Raw genomic sequence first — 19,008 nt, forward strand, 5'->3', positions numbered from 1 at the left:
TGGCTATTTGCAGCCCTCTGATGTGGTTGGTGTTGGTTTGTTTCAGGTTAAATGAGCGTGGCAATTCCGCCACCTCTGACTTCTCATCCCACTCCACCGCCTCCCTGATCAGCAACGAGGAACAGTTTGAAGATTACGGCGAAGGCGATGACGTTGACTTCACGCCAAGCAGCCCGTGCCCGGATGATGAGGGCCGAGCCAACGCGTTTTCAGACCTAGGCTCATCTGTGTCTTCCAGGTAACTGCATCCAGGGTGGTGGGAGGGAGGGAGGGAAAGCTGCCAGGGGCACCAATGACCTCAGTAACACCTGGAATGCCAGTGGCAAGTTATCTTCACATCTACTTATACTCCCATTAAATGCTGCAAAAGATTACATTGAAAGTTGCGGAGAGTGAGGGAAACGTGTTCTGTATACATTTTGTTGAAAGGGGGGAGTTCCTCAGACTGCAATACGTTTGGTCTATTTTTTTGAGTGTTAACATCACGCCACAATACAATTAAATGTATCCATGTGACCAAGAAGGGCCTACACCGATCTCATCCTCTACCTTTGGTGGTGGAGTTCCATGATGCTTGTTGGTCAAAGGCTGTCATAGCGTGCGGCTATTTTACCTGTGCACCATTAGATGTCTCGTATTGAGTTTTCTCACTTCTGTTTTGCTGTTCCTTCCTGGAGCTGGCTTGCTCATTAACATTAGGTCATTACTAATTGAATGTTGTACTCTGCAGGGGCCACCTTTGCCACCACACTTGTCTCGGATATAGATCACTGGTAAAATGTGGTGTGGACAGAGCACGTGTCTCAGGTATCTCACACGTAGCTCTTCAAAACCCACACACCGTCACTCAGACGGGATTGTATTAGACCGTTATCACCCACTCCATGTTGGAGGAAGTGGCTAGTCGCGCTCTGAAACACTTGTGTACGAGCGCGATAGAAATAAAATATCAATATCAATGTGAAGGACCCCAAGACAGTTTCGGCCTGAACTGCACCAGCCATCACCATTCCTATGCACCATTCTTCCAGACACTAGACTCCTGTCCGTCCAATAGCTAAACGGTGCAGCAACTGCACTTCTGGGCAAGGGTATGGTGCTTTAAAGTCATACCAATATCAGCTGTGCACTATAAAAACACCTTTGACATTCACATGTGATATGGTTCAGTGAATTCCATAAACCTCAGCATGCCTTCGCTGACGCCTATAAATAGAAGCACCTACTCATGGGAGTTGCTGATCTAAGCTACATAAAGATAAAGAAGAGATGTGGGATCTGATTGCTTTGGGACCTTTGGACTTTGGGCGTTTAGAGTACACCTCATGGGTGTCTAAGAGTGCTACTGACTGACTCAGATTGCCTCCCTTGGCCTTACAATCTAAACGCGGACACCGCAAGTCATTGAATTCCTGGCTGCTTTGTACTTGACTTGGCACACTACTTTCATTTGAGATTACCCTTGATAGGTGAGCCTTTAGGCTTATCTGCATATGATGATGACGAGGCAGCCGCTATATGATCTGTGCGTCTTGTCTCGTGTCTATGCCTGAATTCTTTCTCTGTACATGTGTCCATGTTTCTGCGCCCCGAGGCTTGCGAGCTACCGGCATAATATAAATAAATAAAATAAATAAATAATGACGAGGCCTTTTCCACTATAGTGAGAGCACAAAGCAGTGGTCATGTTGGTGTATTCACCTGTGGTAGATTCCTATTCAGTTTGCTGCCATATAGTACTTGGATACGGAACTGTCCTTGAGAAATGTTGGAACAGTTGACCCGACTGCATGTTTCCCATCAGACCTCATCCATGATGTCAAGCGTAACCTCCTGGTTGCCCTTTGAGTCATTGCCATCTTCAAGTTTCTTGTTGGTATTTGACTAGAAGTTGACCAACTCCAAAGACAATGCTGTTTAGCAGCAGTTGAAAGATCCTCCCAACATGAATTCATCAGGATTGCTAAATAATGTGTTTCTTAACCATTTTTGTCAATATTGTATTGCATTGTAGTAGTCATTTGTATAGCGCCTTTTTCCATTTGTATGACCTTAACACGCTTTGTGGTAGGAACGCCCTCGGGGAGCGACGTCCAGGTATGGGAAAGTTCTAGGAGGAGGCTTAAGATGCGTGTCTGCATTTTTTTTTCAATTCAATATTGTATTGTATTGTATTAGTCATTTGTATAGCGCCTTTTTCCATTTGTATGGCCGCAACACGCTTTGTGGTGGGAACGCCCTCGGGGGACCGAAGTCCAGGTATGGGAAAGGTCTAGGAGGAGCTTAAGATATGCGTGTGAATTTGGCCAGGATTAGGACATAGGAGGGCTGTCTAGGATCCGATAAACTACCCAAGAGGTCAGGGATGTGGATGGGTGCTGAGGGAGGTCACGACAGAGTGCCGCTAGTGCAGGAATCTTGATGTGTACCCAGCTAGACAGTGGCTATTTCATGCTTTGGCGAGGATTCTATAGCATGGCACGTTGGCTTACTATTATGCATTTTTGTTTTTCAATTATTTAAAACAGCAATCAGAAACAAATTAACGTTTTACAAACCGCTCCTTCCATAATTCCACCTTAGAGTCACCAATCCCGTTACCAATTCCCTTCCAATTCGTCCTTTATCAGTCTCTATTCGTCACACTTAGTCCTCTTTTCTTACTGCTCCCACAGAGATAAAAACACTTCTTCCAAACATTGAAATGTTCTGGGAGATCATTTGGATCCTGTATAAGACCAGTAAGGGCTGTCAGGTGTGATAGTTTTGCAAGGGACACTAGTGGGCCTCATTGCGAGTTTGGTGGTGCAGTATAAAAGTGGCTGTAAATCCATTATGCCACCTGTTTTGTGTTAACAACATTAGCACAATGTTTACTGCACTGCGAATTCCGAGTTTGGAGGAAAATTGGAGGATTAAAAAAAAACTGTAGGTGAGTCCTCCACTTTTCCTCCCAAAATCAGCAGCTGCTGAATTACCACTTGCCGTAAACCACCAAAATCCTCATGCAGTCCCATAAACAGGGAGCTACATCGCCCTATCACCACTCATAATCCTGTAGTAAGCCTGTGGGCCTGAGCGCTGGTAACAGTAAATGATGTGGCTGGTAAATTGGTAGATTTAAGGCCACATTACTGGCAAACTCGTAATTAGGCAGACTGAACCTTAATGTATTTGAATGTTTGTTTTACATTGGTTCCCGCTGCAATAGATTTTCTTATTTTGCTTAAAAATGCCAATATTTTCAGACTAATCTGACTCGAGTGAGGGAGCAGGAGACCAAGACAAGCTGTAGAACTTGAGGAAAGGCCCAGAGCTCTACGCAGAGTGGCCTGAGCACCAGCGCTTGGAAGCAGCGTCCTCAATTATGTGTCAGTTTAGATGTAACCCAAACTTCAAAGGCTTTTTGGCCGCTTTCTACATCAGTGGTTATTGGTTTACTTGTATTTACCAGTTTTTGCATTGCCATTCTTGCTTTTCTGTTCAGTCCAGATGTCTGTCTTCTCTTCTGCTTTTGAGGTGATTTGGAGACTTTATTCTTGGACATCTTTAGTGCGTCAAGTTATCTGAGGGGGGCTGGGCTTGTCTCCCTCCTTTGCATAGTGGTTTAAATTTAGGGGATATGTTCTTGTTTCCTTGCTGTTTTTCCTTCCACTATTTTGACTAAGGTCTTCATTCCTACGGCTCATGCACCTGCAAATGTCAGCAGACTGTTATGGTTTGTTCCCTCTCCCTGTTGATTCTTCCACCAAGTTCTGCAGTATCTTGTGCCTGGCAGTGGTGGTTGTCGCTGCTCTTTCTTCTGAGGCCATGTTTTAAAATCATTGACCAGGAACCATGCTTTGAGACATTCTTTGGCTCAGTCTATTTGTTGCAGGAGACCATATCTCACTAACTTGTTTTGGATATCTATTGTGCGTCCTTCTACTTTGATCTTGCATAATAGGAAACTTCTGGGCAATGCCATATAATTTCAATTATTCCTAGTATTTATGATGGAAAGTGGGAAATCTATTAAAGGCACCAAGGTGAGCATTATCCTACACGGTTTCCCTATCGTATGTTGTTTTTCTTTCTCAGGCAGACTTGGTTGCCCCTTTTCATATGAGGAGGGGCACACAGCTTGCAGGTGTTGGCTGGTTATGTGCCCACCCATTGACTGCTCATGGCCATGCTAATCCCTAAAGCCCTTTCCACCCAGTTCCTGCCGCTCCTCGCCCAAAAACAGCTCCTTATGGGAACTTCTGAGCTTGCTTTAAACAAGCCTTACCATCAAACTGTGCATTCAAGTACCTACCAGTGTTTTTTCAAAGCAGTCTTCCAAGTGTTAATGACTTAATTGGAGCTGTAAACCCACTACTGGTGTCATTAAAATGGCTTAACAAGGTCTTCCTTCAGCCACTCCATTTATATGCACTATGTGTATCCTTCACTGAAGTTCGGTTTAAAATAAGGATTGGTAAAGCCAGCACTTTCGCTTTGTGTAAAAGTATTAGGCATTTGCCGGCCACTGCTATTAGATGCCAAGGTACTCGTACCATGTCGCACCTGCTACCATCAATGGCCAGTTAATACCGCTATGGCATTGCCTGGCCTTTCCCATGTCTGCTTAAAAGCCCAAACTGTTGGCATTGGCAATGCTCGTTTTTGCATTGCATGTGTGGCAGTATAATTCTGCATTTCTAATCGGAAAAGCATAACTATCAAAATTCACTAAAAAACACAGTCATCAAATCACTCACAGCTGACCGTGGACAAGACGGGTGCCAGCAATGGAAATTATTATTTGTGTCAAAATCGAGCTTCTAATTTTGTTTTATAACAACATATTTTCAAGTAATGTGTTCATTAAAGTGTATACTTTTTGTGTATCTATTTACTAGCAGTGTTGACCATGGCCTACTGTGCACTGATAATGAACTGATCTCTTCTTTCTCTTGTACAGTGCCGGGCAAACGCCGAGGAAAATGAGGCACGTTTACAATGGCGAGTTGCTGGATGTCTACTGTTCCCAGTGCTGTAAGAAGATCAACCTCCTTAATGACCTGGAAGCCCGGCTGAAGAACCTGAAGGCAAACAGGTGAGGCACGATGTCCAGCACTGTACCTTGTAGATGCAGCGCTAGCACCCACTATACTATTTTGGGTAAAAAAATACCTTTTCAGAAAGGCAATGAAGGCTAAATGTAAACTATTGATCCACAAATAGAGGAGTTCAAATAGCCAATCAAACCAGCATTTCTGGATGCTCACTTAATGAACCCTAAACATATAAATATTACAAAAATAAACATAATTTCTAAATATGAACCATTGGAGACTAACCGGCTGGTTCACCAAAACGTGCACTAATCTGCATGGCACACGCCGTTGTGAGGGTGGACCAAATGTGCAGATCACCCGATTCGCGGAGCGCTCAATGTTCCTCACCCTATTTCCTCTGTTAAGCGACTTCAATTCAGCACTCCAACTAAGTCAATGCCTGGTCTGGGATGCCCAAGGGAAGCCCTTATTTATATATTTTTATGACAAGTTATAATCTGGATGATAAACCCGTATATAACGCCCCTCTCTTTGAATCCCCCTGACCTCACTGAGCCAAGAAGTAGGTTTGTTTTGCAAATTAAAAGATTTATTGAAAAATTAAACAAGATGTATATCACACTTTTATAAATACATTTTATTACTTATGAATATGACAGTGATCAACAATGGATAATATTACACTAGCACACTTTTGGAATCACTTAGGAGTTAGTATAGAAGGTATAAGGTAGCTGTGAATGCTTTATGGTTTCAAGGGAATGCAATGATGGAAAAGAATAATGCAGCACAGGGATACACTGATATGGTTTCAACAAGAGATAATATAATCACTTTTCCCTCCCCTTGTGGCAATTCACCCCCCCCCCATGTAATGTAAAGAGATGGAAGGAGAGCACACAGTTTTCAGGAATACAATCAAAATGCAATTCAATGTTCAATTCCCCCCAGCTAGCCTTGAACAACCGGTATGCTTTTAAACACAGGCAAAAATACTTTTCATGGATTGGCAATGGAGTGAAAATATGCTAAAAATGATTTTAATTCCCTATAGGAGATTCAGGGTAGGTGACAGTTACTTTGAATTAGTTCAGGTCTACACTAGCAATGATTCATGAGGGATTATCAGGTTGAAAACAAATTTCAAACAAAAGCAGCTATTTTTGACAGATGAAGAAGTTTGAGCTAGTTTTCAATTCGCGGCACTTTTTCCGAGTGCGTCGAGCGCGATTACGGAAAAACTATAATGAGTAGAAAGTTGAGCTTAGATTCTTAGCTTTAAAATGAAAGTTAAATCTCGTTCCTAGCACATGCGGTTCCAAAGATACTGACAATTTTGTGGAGGTAGATTTTCAGAAATGAAATACTGATTCAGAATGGCAAATGCCACTTTCACAGCTTTAAAGTCACAGAATGAACACGCGATTTCTAATGCAGTTCTAGGCAGGTTGAATTGGATGGGATCAGCTTATTTTAAACTAATAGATGACTATGCACAGTTCTGGCTGGGTACTCACACTATAAATTTGAAATAGGCCGTCAAGATCTGGTCAGGTTGGCTGCGGTTCTCTCGCCACGGGACGGTCTCTGTCACTGGTTCTGCTCACAGCGATCTGGTCTGGGTCTGGTCTGTGGTTCTGGATCTCTGGTTCTGGTCTCAGCACTGGATACCACTCTGCTTTCTGAGTTCTGGCATAGGGTTCTAACCAGAATCAAACAGCACAGCCCAGCTGTTGAAGAGTCAGGTTGCAAAAGATTTTGAGGCCTGCTGAAAGGGATTCAGCTTGTAGTTCAGGCCCCTCTGCTTTAAAGTTCTGGAGTCTGCAGTCTAAGTTCTGGATGGTCCTTCTTGATATTGTCTGGTCCGGCAGAGTGCTTCGCAAGAAATCAGTTTGAAATGGAAAATGAATGTCTCTACCTGGGTCTCAATGACTCCTTTTATGTCTTTTGAAAGTGGGTGGGTCGGCTGACTCTCTATGCCCAACCCTCTCATGATTTGATAGGCTATAGACTTTTCTGTCCTCTGACTGGAGAACTGAGTAGTGAGTCAGGATGAGTCAGAGTGATGCTATTTTTATGGCTGGCGTAAGTCTCTCCCCTTTGCATTTACTCAGAAAAACGATTTTTCATAACCACACATGCTTCCCAGATACACAAGTTGTTGAAATTACATGTACACATTGCAGATGAATTAAGGTACATTCTTGCCAATCTGATCTTCCTAAGAGCTTGGGTTCAGAAATGACAACTTATTTTCATTTTTAGTGGGTTTTGCCATATTGGACTTTTACCCAAATTTACACAGAGGTACACCGCCTCTCTGGGCATATTACAGTAAATTACTATGTCTCTAGCATAAACACAGTGTCTACAATATTCATAATTCCTGGGGTTTTGCCTCAGAACATCACAGAGCGACCAGCTGAGTCTTGAACCGTGAGTAAAATTGTCATTTTAAGAATCTCAAAGTTGTACATTTCTGTCATCTGGTTACAATTAGTTATCAGTATTCCTATAAAACATATATTTGCCTTCAATTCAATTCACAAAAGTGTCTGGGTCCGCCCCAGAAGCTTGGTGAGTTAGATGGTCAAATGGCCTGTTTCCTGCCAGAGCACTGTTTTCAGTTACACCTCAAATCAGCATATTCTATTCAATTGAAAGAGTCTATTGTGTTGTGTCCTGCAGGCTGCAGGGAAGTCCCCTCACTCCCAATCAACAGGGCCATGTGATATCCTGGGCTGTTGCTGGGAAGGGCAGGTGTGAATGTTTCCCATGGACAGGCAACTCTTTTGAACTTTTAATTACATAAGACCACCTTCTGATCAATGCACAGTTCTGCAAGACGGCTCTCATGTCAGGATTTATAGAGCGCCATCGCCGTTCAGTGGCGTGCAATGGTACTGCACCCATTTCTTTTGTTGACAGTTGTTCTTAAATTTAAAAGGGGAATTTGGCTTGACAGTTATGATCCTTGCTGACAATGTTTTGATGGGGATCCTTGCAGTAGAGTGATGTGGAACACCCCACAAGAAGGTTGAATCTTTATAGTGGTCTTGTGGGCCATGATTTCAGCAAATTTTGACACCAATGAAACACATTTTTGAACATCTCTGTGTGCAACCAAAGGATGGGTCTGGGAATTGTCAAAAGTGGATGGTGGCTTATCTGTCAGGTTTTCACTGCGCTTTTTCTGGTGGGCAGCATTGCTTTTTATGCAATCAGCAACGTACACTGATTTTGTAGGGCTCGGATGTGTGGGTGAAAACATCCCACACCTTGCAGATACTTAGATAGTCATTGGCTCTTGGAATGAATTTGATCACTACTGCTGCCTCTGCTGTTTGTATTAACCTTCCCAAAATTTGGAAAATGTGTCAATTTCTCACTATCAACTCTATGAAAACTCTCATCTCCACGCTCATGCTCACAAACATGACTACTGCTGAAGCATGCTCTTTGGCCTTCCTCTCTACTCTTTCCCCACTCTAGACAAAGTCATCATCGTTTCTACTGCATTCTTTACTACCTACTCAGATCCTCCCTCACTTCTACCTAGCCACAACCTGTTGCTGGCCCTCCATGCACAAGAGCTGCCTTTGAACGTTTCTTCTCCTACGTCTCCTACTATACAACGCGTTCAAAGCTCCAGCTCTTCAGCATCTACGATTGTGTCTGTGTCTACTCACTGTCCTATGCTCCCCCTGTGCCTCTTTTCGCTTTCGCTCTTTCTCCCTACTCAGCCCGCTCCACTGTATATTGTTGCCCATTACAGAGCCAGCCCAACGGTGGATCCCTTCAAAGCTCAGCTTCAACTTCACTTGCTATAGAGCAAACACCCTTTGCCCTCGCCACCATCTTCCCTTCCTGACCCCACTGCTCCCTCTGGTGAGGCTTAATAAGACCATTGTGTATATGTATACAGCATTCCTCTTTAGTTTAGAGCACCTGACCGCTCAGTGCCCTTGCCACCATCTTCCCTTCCTGACCCCACTGCTCCCTCTGGTGAGGCTTAATAAGACCATCGTGAATATTTATACAGCACTCCTCTTTAGTTTGAAGCACTTGACCCCTCAGGTTATTGTTACCTTTGTTAGTCACCTGTTCATAGTCATTTATGATCAACATCCCTGTTCTTCAGATAAATACAAAGCACAAATAATAATACAAATGAGCACTGGGCTCGAGCGTGCAGATATCAGCTGGCCATGCCCATTCAATGGCTCATGACAAGAGAATTACATTTTTTGTGTGAATCAGGTCCTATGCCATTGTTGAAAGCCACACTCATTTATTTCAGAGTTAAGGAATTACCACCTTGCTACAGAACCCATAAAAGAAGCTTTAAGTGTGTTTGTGTGTCTGCAGTACGCCTCCCCTAATTCCTGTGGACAAGTGCCGCCACTATCACACAGATTTGTAATGTTAGTCTATGGTTTGCCAGTGAACAGGAGAATGGAGGCCTGTTCTCTTTCCATCTGCCCAGTGGAGTAACTTGCTAAAAATGTTGGGGGGGGACATGACACCTGAAGAAAAGATGCCCCACCCAAATGAATGCAGACAAAACGGTGTGCCATGAAAGTTGGGGAAGACAAACACCCCTGCCCCCCCATAAAATTACGATTTCAATAGTACTTGATTTGCATGACACACTCTGCCCTTGAAAATAAATTGATCACAGTTACTATTAATATATCATCAATTATATAAATGCAATTTGTATTCGTATGTTGTAATTGTTTTAATAGCTGCAATATAGAAGGATGTCAGCCTGAAATTAACTACTTCTTTAACTACTGAAATTAACTACTTCTGGCTTTAATTGAAGGGAGGTTTGGGAAATTGACTATAAACATTGTTATTACTTGGCCCCGCCTAACTGTGGACAATTGAAATTAATAGATTGTTGTGGCTTCGTTCGTCCCATTACCAAAATCTCACTGAATGTTTTACCCAGCCCAGACACGTCTCATCCACCCATCAAATAGCAAAATCCAGCAAGGTGTTTATGGTGCAGAATAATTCACAGAACATTCTCTCCTACATAACAACCTTGCTGGATTTTGCATAGTTTCTGTTCATTTTCAAAAACGTGACTGGATTTTCTTGTTTTATAGGTTGTCCAGTCCAGCCTCACCCAGCAAAGAAAGGGCTTTACATCAAACATCACATCTTTTTCCTATAAGAAGCCCGAATGATTGTCAGTTTCTCAGGTTTACATGTTGTCTGTGTGTTGTTGCCCTCCTATACAAGCATCACCCATCACAGGCTGGAAACCCTTAAGAGCAGCACCTGTTGCAGCTGGTGTCCATGGGGCACTGAACGGCAAACGTCGCCATAGAGTCGTATACTGATCATTCCTCCTCCATTACAAAGCTCACCCCAAATCACCCACATCTGCGCCCTTGACTTTCCACTGGTAATCTGGCAATCCCGTCCTGACACGGATGTTTTTGTTCAGTGCATGCCATTTTGAAAAAAGGGGTTAATTGTTGTTGTGCCTCCGACAATGTACAGTGCAGTCGTTTTGTTTTTGATCTTTAAAAATTAAAAGTGGGGGCGCCTCTTTTGATGGTAAAAAACACATTACACCCACCAATATGAAAAGCCCAATAGCGGCAGTTATCTTAAAAATATATACAATTTATGATATTGCAGTTTACTCTGATGCTTTATAAGCCTCTATTTGTGACGTGGTAAATGTATAATTATATCCTAATCCTGCAGTTTTGAAGTCAGCAAACATTTGCTGACAGAAACCAAAGGTCACAGGAGGCGGCTGCTGCCTTTGGTAGCCCATGGCCCACCCTGAATAAGAAGAGCCCTTGGTTGCAGTGGCTCCCAGAAGACAACTTGTCCTAACTTCAAAGCGGATGCAGTCCATTTCTCAAAAGGAATGGCCATTATCACTTTACTTTTTTCCAAAATGTAGAAAAGACAGGCTCGAGCCCTTCATTGTATAAACACTCAGCTATGATGTGTAGTGCACCTGTGCTGCAGGCACAGTCAGAAAGGAGTGATGACTCTTGGTTACCTGGAACTTCTCGGTGAACACGATGATGCCTGCTCGTGGCATCATTCTATCCATATTATAACACTGGGCCCTGCACATACCGCAAACATGGAAGCTAATGATCTGTGTCCTGATCTTAATGCGCGGCACATCTCCTCACTGTAGAGTTCTTTGGTATCCTATCATTATCCTCTTGTAAATATCCATTGGGCTCTCCTCATTTCTTTAGTCACAGTCTCCAAAGCATTTTATCGGGCACATTTTCGAAGTTTCACATTCCTAAAGCCACAGCCACAATCAGTTGTTTGCTGATTGCTGTTATTCCATTAGGAATGCTTTATTCTCCGAGCTGATTGGTAAATGGGCTGCCTTGGCTTACACTGTTCATGATTTACAAGGGATCACATGAAAATTCAGAAAAATACTCAAACCCCAAACCAAAAGGAAATGACTAGGAAACATAGACCCAACTGGAAACAGGAAGCCCAGGGAGGGACCCATAATCCCTAAATTAATCATCTCTAACCGGAGGGTGAGGGGAGGAGGCCCAGACCACTCGTATCCACACATTAGCTTGTAGAGGAAAACCACGGTAGGTAAAGAAGCCCCACTAGATGGCCAGGGAAGGACAGTAACAATCTCCCAACCCAACCATCCGACCCCAGGATGAGAACAACACGCCTCCATCACCCATCTCCAAATACCACTAGATATCTTCAGGGGAAAACTACCACTCTGCAACGGGCGTGCCAACTAGGCTGCCAAACAAGATCAAAAACAGAGTATGGTCATAGATGTTGAGCGCAAGAACCCAGAGCAAAGAGGTAAGGAAACACCTGCTACCCCAACTGCAAACCCTCAACTTTCCACATACAAGTGTCATACAGAAATTCCCACAACCACCTCCCTGCACAGCAATCTGCATGTACTTCACCACACTGCAACAACATACAAACAACACATAAACCGACACAACACCACATGGGAATCGCACCGACCCAGAAATCACACCTAAACTCAGCAAATGGTGGAAACCTAAAGGAAGCTGCCAACAGCACACCACAACTCTCACTTTTTTATTCCCACTATACCCTACTAACCCCCCCACACCTCTCCTGTTTCTTTTCACACCCTCCTTCAGATCCGCCACAGCACCTGGGGATCACACTCCGGTGGTGACAGTGCACAGTACACATACCCTTTAACATTAACATGATGTCTCAGTTTCAAAGACTATAGCCTTATAGACTGAGGGAATGATTATGTCCTCAACCAAAGTTATGCCCTCAATTGGGAAAGGAAGGGTCATTAACCTAACCGATAATAACCCCTCCTGAGGTCAATAAGGCTGTTGGCACATGATATGCTATATTATAAGGCACTTAATACCGAGAGGTTTCTAGGCGCGGACCCGGGGATTGAACCTGTGTTGCTCCATGTCGTCTTGCTTCCAAGGCGAGCACGTTGCCCCTGAGCTATCATCCCGAGACATAGTGCTCGTAGCAATACATGGTTTGGAGATGTGGTGGTCAAGCAAACCTGTTAGTTTAATAATAAAGTGCACAAAACTTGTTGGTAAATTGAATGTCATTTTAAATGTGTACCATTTAAATAGCTAGGCCGTCTATATTAGGTAAGCACTTTAATTGCAAACTTGGTTGAGGTTGAACTGTGACAATTTTAGCATGAGGTTGCTTTAGGTGCAATGTTATAGTGAAAGATTGTTCTTTGCAAAAGTCAAAGCATTGTTCCGTCTTTTAGCTTTCGCCATGTAGTGTATAATTAGGTTGGAATGTCTTGTTGAAAGAAATATTGCTGGGAAATTTCATTGTTGTTTCTTGAATTAATTGACGTGTTTTTCTTTGTTTCCCTGCTGCTTCTAAAGTCAGATATCTAGATTGTAGGTAATTTCAGTAGTTATTGACTGCATTCCGAACATTCTGATTTGCTGAGAAGAGGTCAATAATGAATCACCACTCACTATTATGCTTTACCAGTTAACGTTCATGTTTCTGTGCCTTCTGTGTGGGCGAGATCAAACTATTGTGTGCCTTTTAGGATGCACTACGACTGAGGGCCCCATTTTAAGTGTGGTGGTAATGGTAAAACATGGTATTTTAAATACTTCTTTTGTAAAAATAACATTGCTTGGGATATTTAGGGTCTGGCATAAAGTCCATAGTTAATATTTACCACAGCTACATCCCAAAATATATTTGCATCAACAAAATCCATCTGGACAAGCACTGTCTGTCCCTCGCCCTATCATGGAGACCCTGACAAGGACCAAATGATCTTTCGAGGGTATTGTGTCCTTCGACGTATTCCACATCTATGACAGGTAATCACCACAGCTGTGCTGCTTCGGAAACTTTTCGGTGTCGGCGTCAATGATGTCCATACGCTGTCCTCGAGGGCCTCCGTCGAGCCGACATCACCGGATGTTATAAGTAGGACGCACGATGCCCGTAGCCTCAGTTCCATTTTTTCAGCGAACTTGTTTGCTTTGGAATTTCGGCGTGCCTCTGTTCTTCTCCTGATTGAATCGGTTCTTCGTTCTTGGTTTGTGAAAAATCATGTGTTCATCTTCTTCTACCCTGCGGTCGGGCTTCAAGAAGTGTCGGGACTACGGTTCCAAGATGTCGCTTACGGACCCGCACAACGTCTGCTTATGGTGCCTCGGCAAGGACCATGCCACTGATGACTGTGACGATTGCCAGTCTTTGACATCGAAGGCCTTGCGGTAGTGGAAAAAAAAATCCGCTGGGCTTTCGACCGACGATTCAAGGGGCGACTCTGCGCGTCGGCGTATGTCCAGGGGGTCTCGGTCCCGGAGTCGTTCCCGCCATTCCTCTGCCTCTTCTAGGCATTTGTGGAAGCACTGTCACCAGTCGCCTTCCCCAGCCTCGTCCGAGGACTCCGCCAGACGGCGGGTAGCTTGTCCCAACAAGCATTCTTCTCCGGCGGAATGGGATGCATTTCGCAAGGAGATGATGGCGATTTTTGAATCTCGGAGCTCGGTCCAGTCCGCGCCTTTGAAAGAAGCCAGCAAGGAACGCGCTAGGGCTGCCGCTTGCATGCTTTTGGGCTCGGGCGGTCAGCGCGATCATCGGGAGCCGTCGAGGTCCCGATCGGACAAGGTAAATTGCTCTAGACTTGCCCGTTCCAGGTCCCGGTCCTTGACACCATCGAGACCGTTGGATCCTGTGAGGTCTTCTAAGAAGACCTCGATGCCATCAGCGCCATGTCCGTCGAGGGACTCTCTCGAGGCTCCGCCTCCGAGGAAGTCATCAACGCCATCGGCGCCAAGGCCGTCGAAGGACACGCTCGGGGCTCCGGCCTCGAAGCTGTTGTTGTCGCGTTTGGCGATGCCTTCAATGCCTTTTGAGGAGGCTTTATCGGAGGTACCCCGGAGACCAGTGGAAACCCCGAGGAAGGCACTGAGTAAGTCAGTGAAGCCTGTGTTTGAGCCTTTTTCTGTGCCCTCATCCAGGGATTTGTTCCAGCCTCTGGATTATATCTCTGAGGTGGATGAAGGGTCGGATGTGGAAGGTCTGGTTCCTCAGGAGGTTCCTGATAACCTGCTGTCTGGTCATAGCCAATTGGAAGACCTGCATCAATCATTGCATGACCCCAGTGGTCTGGACACCTCCCCGGAGGTTGAATTTGGTAGGCCTGAGCCTGGTACTCACGCCAAATCTTCTTACAGGCGTCTCATGTCGAGGGTGACAGAGTATTTGGGGTGGTCTGCTCCACCCGTGGATTTTCTGCAGGATGACCTGACAGATATCTTGGACCAAGGTCCACCCACTGACCCGGTCTTGTCATTTCATATGGCCTTACAAAGAAGGCGGCTTGGACTACTCCGGAGAGTCTCCCGGGAGTGAATAAGTTGTTGCCCAAAAAATACCGTCCAGCCAGTGGCAACCCCGGCTATTTGACTTTGAACCCCACTCGGGAGAGTTTGGTGGTGCAGGCAGCTATGGCCCCAGAGAAGCAGGCGTCGTACCCTACCATCCCTCCTGATAGGGACGACAAGCGTTTCGACGGTTGGGCAAAGAAAGTGTTTTCATCTGGGGGTATGGCTTTAAAGGCAGCCAACTCAGTTTGTGCCTTGGCAAGATTCACTTACACTCTGTGGAATTGTGTATCTTTGGCGGCTGAACATATTCCCGAAGGGGAGGAACGGGATGGGTTTCTTGCCCGCGTTCAGGATGGCAAGGATGCCATGTGTGAATCCGTTCAGTCGGGTCTGGACGTGGCAGACTGTGTCAGCCGGTCCATGGCGGCGAGCACCGTGATGCACAGGTTTGCTTGGTTGCGGAAGTCGGGGTTTGCTCCTGATTTACAGGCCCGGCTTCTGAACATGCACTTTGATGGTGACCATCGTTTTGGCAGCAAGGCTGACGAGAGCATTGAGAGGTTGCAGACATTCAAAGCTGCAGCGAAGTCGTTGAGCGCTGCAATGGGTCAACCTCTGCCTTTTTGTCCTAGGGGACAGCAATGGAGGGCAGGTTCCTTTCGATACTACTCGTTCTTTGGTAGATCGAGGGGGGCGGCCAGTAAAAGGGGCCAACGTAGGAGTACCAGAGGTGGAAAACAAGGTACTTGAGGTGCCAAAGCCACTCGGGCAGTTGCCTCTTTGCCCTCGGGCACTGCTGCAACCGCTTCAGCTCAGTCATTAGGCCATGTCCCATGATTCGCCGGTTGGGGGAAGGCTGGCACAGCATCTTGTAGAATGGTGTGCCATTACTTCAGATGTGTGGGTTCTGGAGATCATAGCCCACAGCTACTGTCTTCCTTTCCGGCAGAGGCCTCACGACAATCCACCAGGGAAGCTCTCTTTGAAGAGTCCGGATCCACTCCTTGCGCAGGAGATCAAATCCCTGCTGGACAAAGGCGCCATAGAACTGGTGCCTGTAGCGGAGAGGAACAAGGGATGGTATTCCCCATATTTTTTGATCCCGTAAAAAGACGGGGTATTGAGACCCATCATGGACTTGCTTGGTTTGAACAAGCTCCTCAGGAAGGACAAGTTCAAGATGGTTACTCTTTCTCAAGTCCTCCAGGCCCTTCAACTTCAGGACTGGTTGGTGTCTCTCGACCTAAAGGATGCTTACTTTCATGTGCCGATTCATCCCAAGCACATGAAGTTCCTGAGGTTTGCGGTTGGTGACTTGCATTTTCAGTTTCGGGTCCTGCCATTCGGATTGACCTCCGCCCGAGGGTCTTCACCAAGCTCATGGTGGTGGTGGTGGCAGCGTATCTCAGGAAAGGGGGGGATTCACATCTACCCCTACCTGGATGATTGGTTGATCAGGCCGCGCTCTCCCGAGCAAGTCCTGGATGATCTGTCGGTCACCTGCCACTTCCTTCACAGGCTGGGCTTCTCCTTCAACTTAAAGAAGTCCCACTTGACACCTACCCAGTGGCTCAAGTACATTGGCAGTGCTCGACACATCTCTGGGGCAGTGTTAACCTCCCAGGTGAGGCTCATCACATTCTGCAGATGGTGGACAAGTTTCAACGTGCCCAGAGTCTCCCGGCGTTGGAGTTCTTCAGGTTGCTCGGCCTCATGGCATCCTGCATTCTTCTGGTGCCAGAGGCCAGGCTGCGGATGAGATCTCTGCAGTGGGCTCTCAAGATGCAGTGGTCACAAGCCTCCGACAGGATGTCGGATCCCGTTCAGGTGCCACCCTCGGTCGCACAGGATCTTCTGTGGTGTGCCATTGAAGGAAATCTGCTGAAGGGGGCTCCATTTTGGCTAACTTGGCCGGAGGTGACGATCGTGACGGACGCATCCCTCACGGGATGGGGAGCTCATGCCAATGAGTTGACAGTCAGCAGACGTTGGTCTCCGTCGGAGTCCAGATTCCATATCAATTTGTTAGAGCTGAGGGCCGTCAGGCTAGCCCTGAAGGTTTTTCTGCCATCTGTGCGGGGGAAGAATGTCCTGATTCTGACGGACAACACAGTGGCCATGCACTACCTCAACAAAAAGGGGGGGGCAGGGTCTCTCTCTCTGTGCAGAGAGGGGATGCAGCTCTGGTTCTGGGCCATCCAGCAGGAAATTTTGATCTCGGCAGTTCATCTGGCCGGAGACGAAAACGAGGCGGCGGACGCTTTGAGCAGGCAGAGCACGGTCTCTCACGAGTTGGACCTGGCTCAGGAGATTCTCCTGGAGATCTTCGCCCTTTGGCGGACCCCACAAGTGGATCTCTTCGCCACCAGTGTCAACCGGAACTGTGAAAGATTCTGCTCATGGGAATTTCCTCCAAGAGGAGCCTTAGGGGACGCGTTCGTAGTGGAGTGGTCCTTCCCACTGCTGTCCGCATTTCCTCCAGTCCCCGTCTTTCCGCAAGTGCTGCGGAGGTTGCGGAGGTTCGGTTCCCGAATGATCCTCATTGCTCTGGCATGGGCCAGGAGAGCATGGTAACCGGACCTTCTTGACATGTCCATCTGCCCTCCACGCCATCTTCCCTATCGAGACGATCTGCTCTCACGGGAGAGGGTCGGGTTCTCCATCCACAGGTCAAGTCTCTCAACCTACATGCTTGGTTTCTGAAAGGTTGAGGTACAGGGATTGGAACTCCCTGAAGACGTGATGGAGTCGTTGCTTTCGGCCAGAAGGCCTGCAACAAAGTCCCTGTACCGTTGCCGTTGGAGAAGGTTCTGCGACTGGTGCAGGTTAAAGAATGTAGATCCTTTTTCATGTGCCATTCCTGTGGTTCTGTCTTTTTTGCTTTCGTTAGCCCACAAGGGCCTGAAAGTGGGTACCATTAAGGGTTACCTGGCGGCGCTGTCCATATTTAAGCGCTCGTCTGAGGAGTGTTCCTATTTTAAGATTCCTTTGATTTCTCAGTTTCTGAAAGGGCTGACTAATGTGTTTCCACCGTCTGAATTCCAGGTGCCCGGTTGGGATTTGAACTTAGTTCTGAAATTCCTAATGGAAGCTCCGTTTGAGCCCTTACATTCTTGTCATTTGAGACTATTGACCTTTAAAACTGTATTTTTGGTTGCGGTTACTTCCGCTCGCAGAGTGAGTGAGTTGCAGGCACTATCCGCCAAGCCACCTTACACAGTGTTCCTTAAGGACAGGGTTGTCCTCAGGGTTCATCCTTCTTTTCTTCTGAAGGTTGTGTCGGACTTTCATTTGAGACAGAAGGTCATTCCTCTGGCGTTCTATCCTCCTCCACATCCTGGTAAGGAAGAGGAGAGGCTCCATAGGTTGGATCCTAGGAGAGCTTTAAGTTTCTACATCTCACGCATGTCCCGGGTCAGAGTGGACGATCAGCTCTTTGTAGGATACGCTGGAAGGGGTTTGGGTCAAGCTGTTACTAAGCAGACCTTTTCCAGATGGATTATCTTGACAATCTCTGAATGCTACCGTCTGGCTGGTAAGGATCCTCGGGTAGGCCTACGGGCCCATTCTACTAGGGGTATGGCTGCCTCTACTGCGCTGCAGAGGGGTGCTCCCATTCGTAACATCTGTGAGCAGCCACATGGGCCTCTGTCCATACTTTTGTAAAACACTACACCCTGGATTCTATCCATGGGCAAGATTTGGCCTTTGGCAAGGCGGTCCTCTATTCTGCAATTTAATTGGGCATTCTAAAGTCCTAAATTCTTTTCCCACCTCCATACGTTGGTACTGCTTTGGGAGTCTGTCATAGATGTGGAATACATCGGAGGACACAATCCCCTTGAAGAACAAGTTACTTTCTTACCTGGTAACGTTCTTTCAATGGGATGTTCCTCCGACATATTCCACATTGCACCCTCCCAGCCTGCCCCTCTACAGAATTTCTTATGCGATTCCAGCTTACGTTTCCTCAAGGCTTTCTGTAGTCATACTGGCAGAAGATTGGTGCCACACGTTCTGGGAAAAAACTACAACTGAGGCTACGGGCGTCGTGCGTCCTACTTATAACATCCGGTGACGTTGGCTCGACG

The 19,008-nt window shown here is 46.1% G+C and overlaps 1 protein-coding gene across 4 annotated transcripts in view; it reads left to right on the forward strand.

Annotated features, from left to right (window-relative positions):
- RAB11FIP4 (RAB11 family interacting protein 4) overlaps positions 1–19,008 on the forward strand; it is a 1,742,713-nt gene that overhangs the window by 1,657,319 nt on the left and 66,386 nt on the right. For all 4 annotated transcript variants that reach the window (XM_069654951.1, XM_069654954.1, XM_069654955.1 and 1 more), the window contains 2 exons: positions 47–238; positions 4,946–5,080. In XM_069654951.1, coding sequence (XP_069511052.1) covers positions 47–238; positions 4,946–5,080 — 327 coding nt within the window. The remainder of the gene's footprint in view (positions 1–46; positions 239–4,945; positions 5,081–19,008) is intronic.

This window comes from Ambystoma mexicanum, chromosome 3q (genome assembly GCF_040938575.1).
Source record: "Ambystoma mexicanum isolate Mex_15411 chromosome 3q, UKY_AmexF1_1, whole genome shotgun sequence".
In the NCBI taxonomy this organism is placed as follows: domain Eukaryota; kingdom Metazoa; phylum Chordata; class Amphibia; order Caudata; family Ambystomatidae; genus Ambystoma; species Ambystoma mexicanum.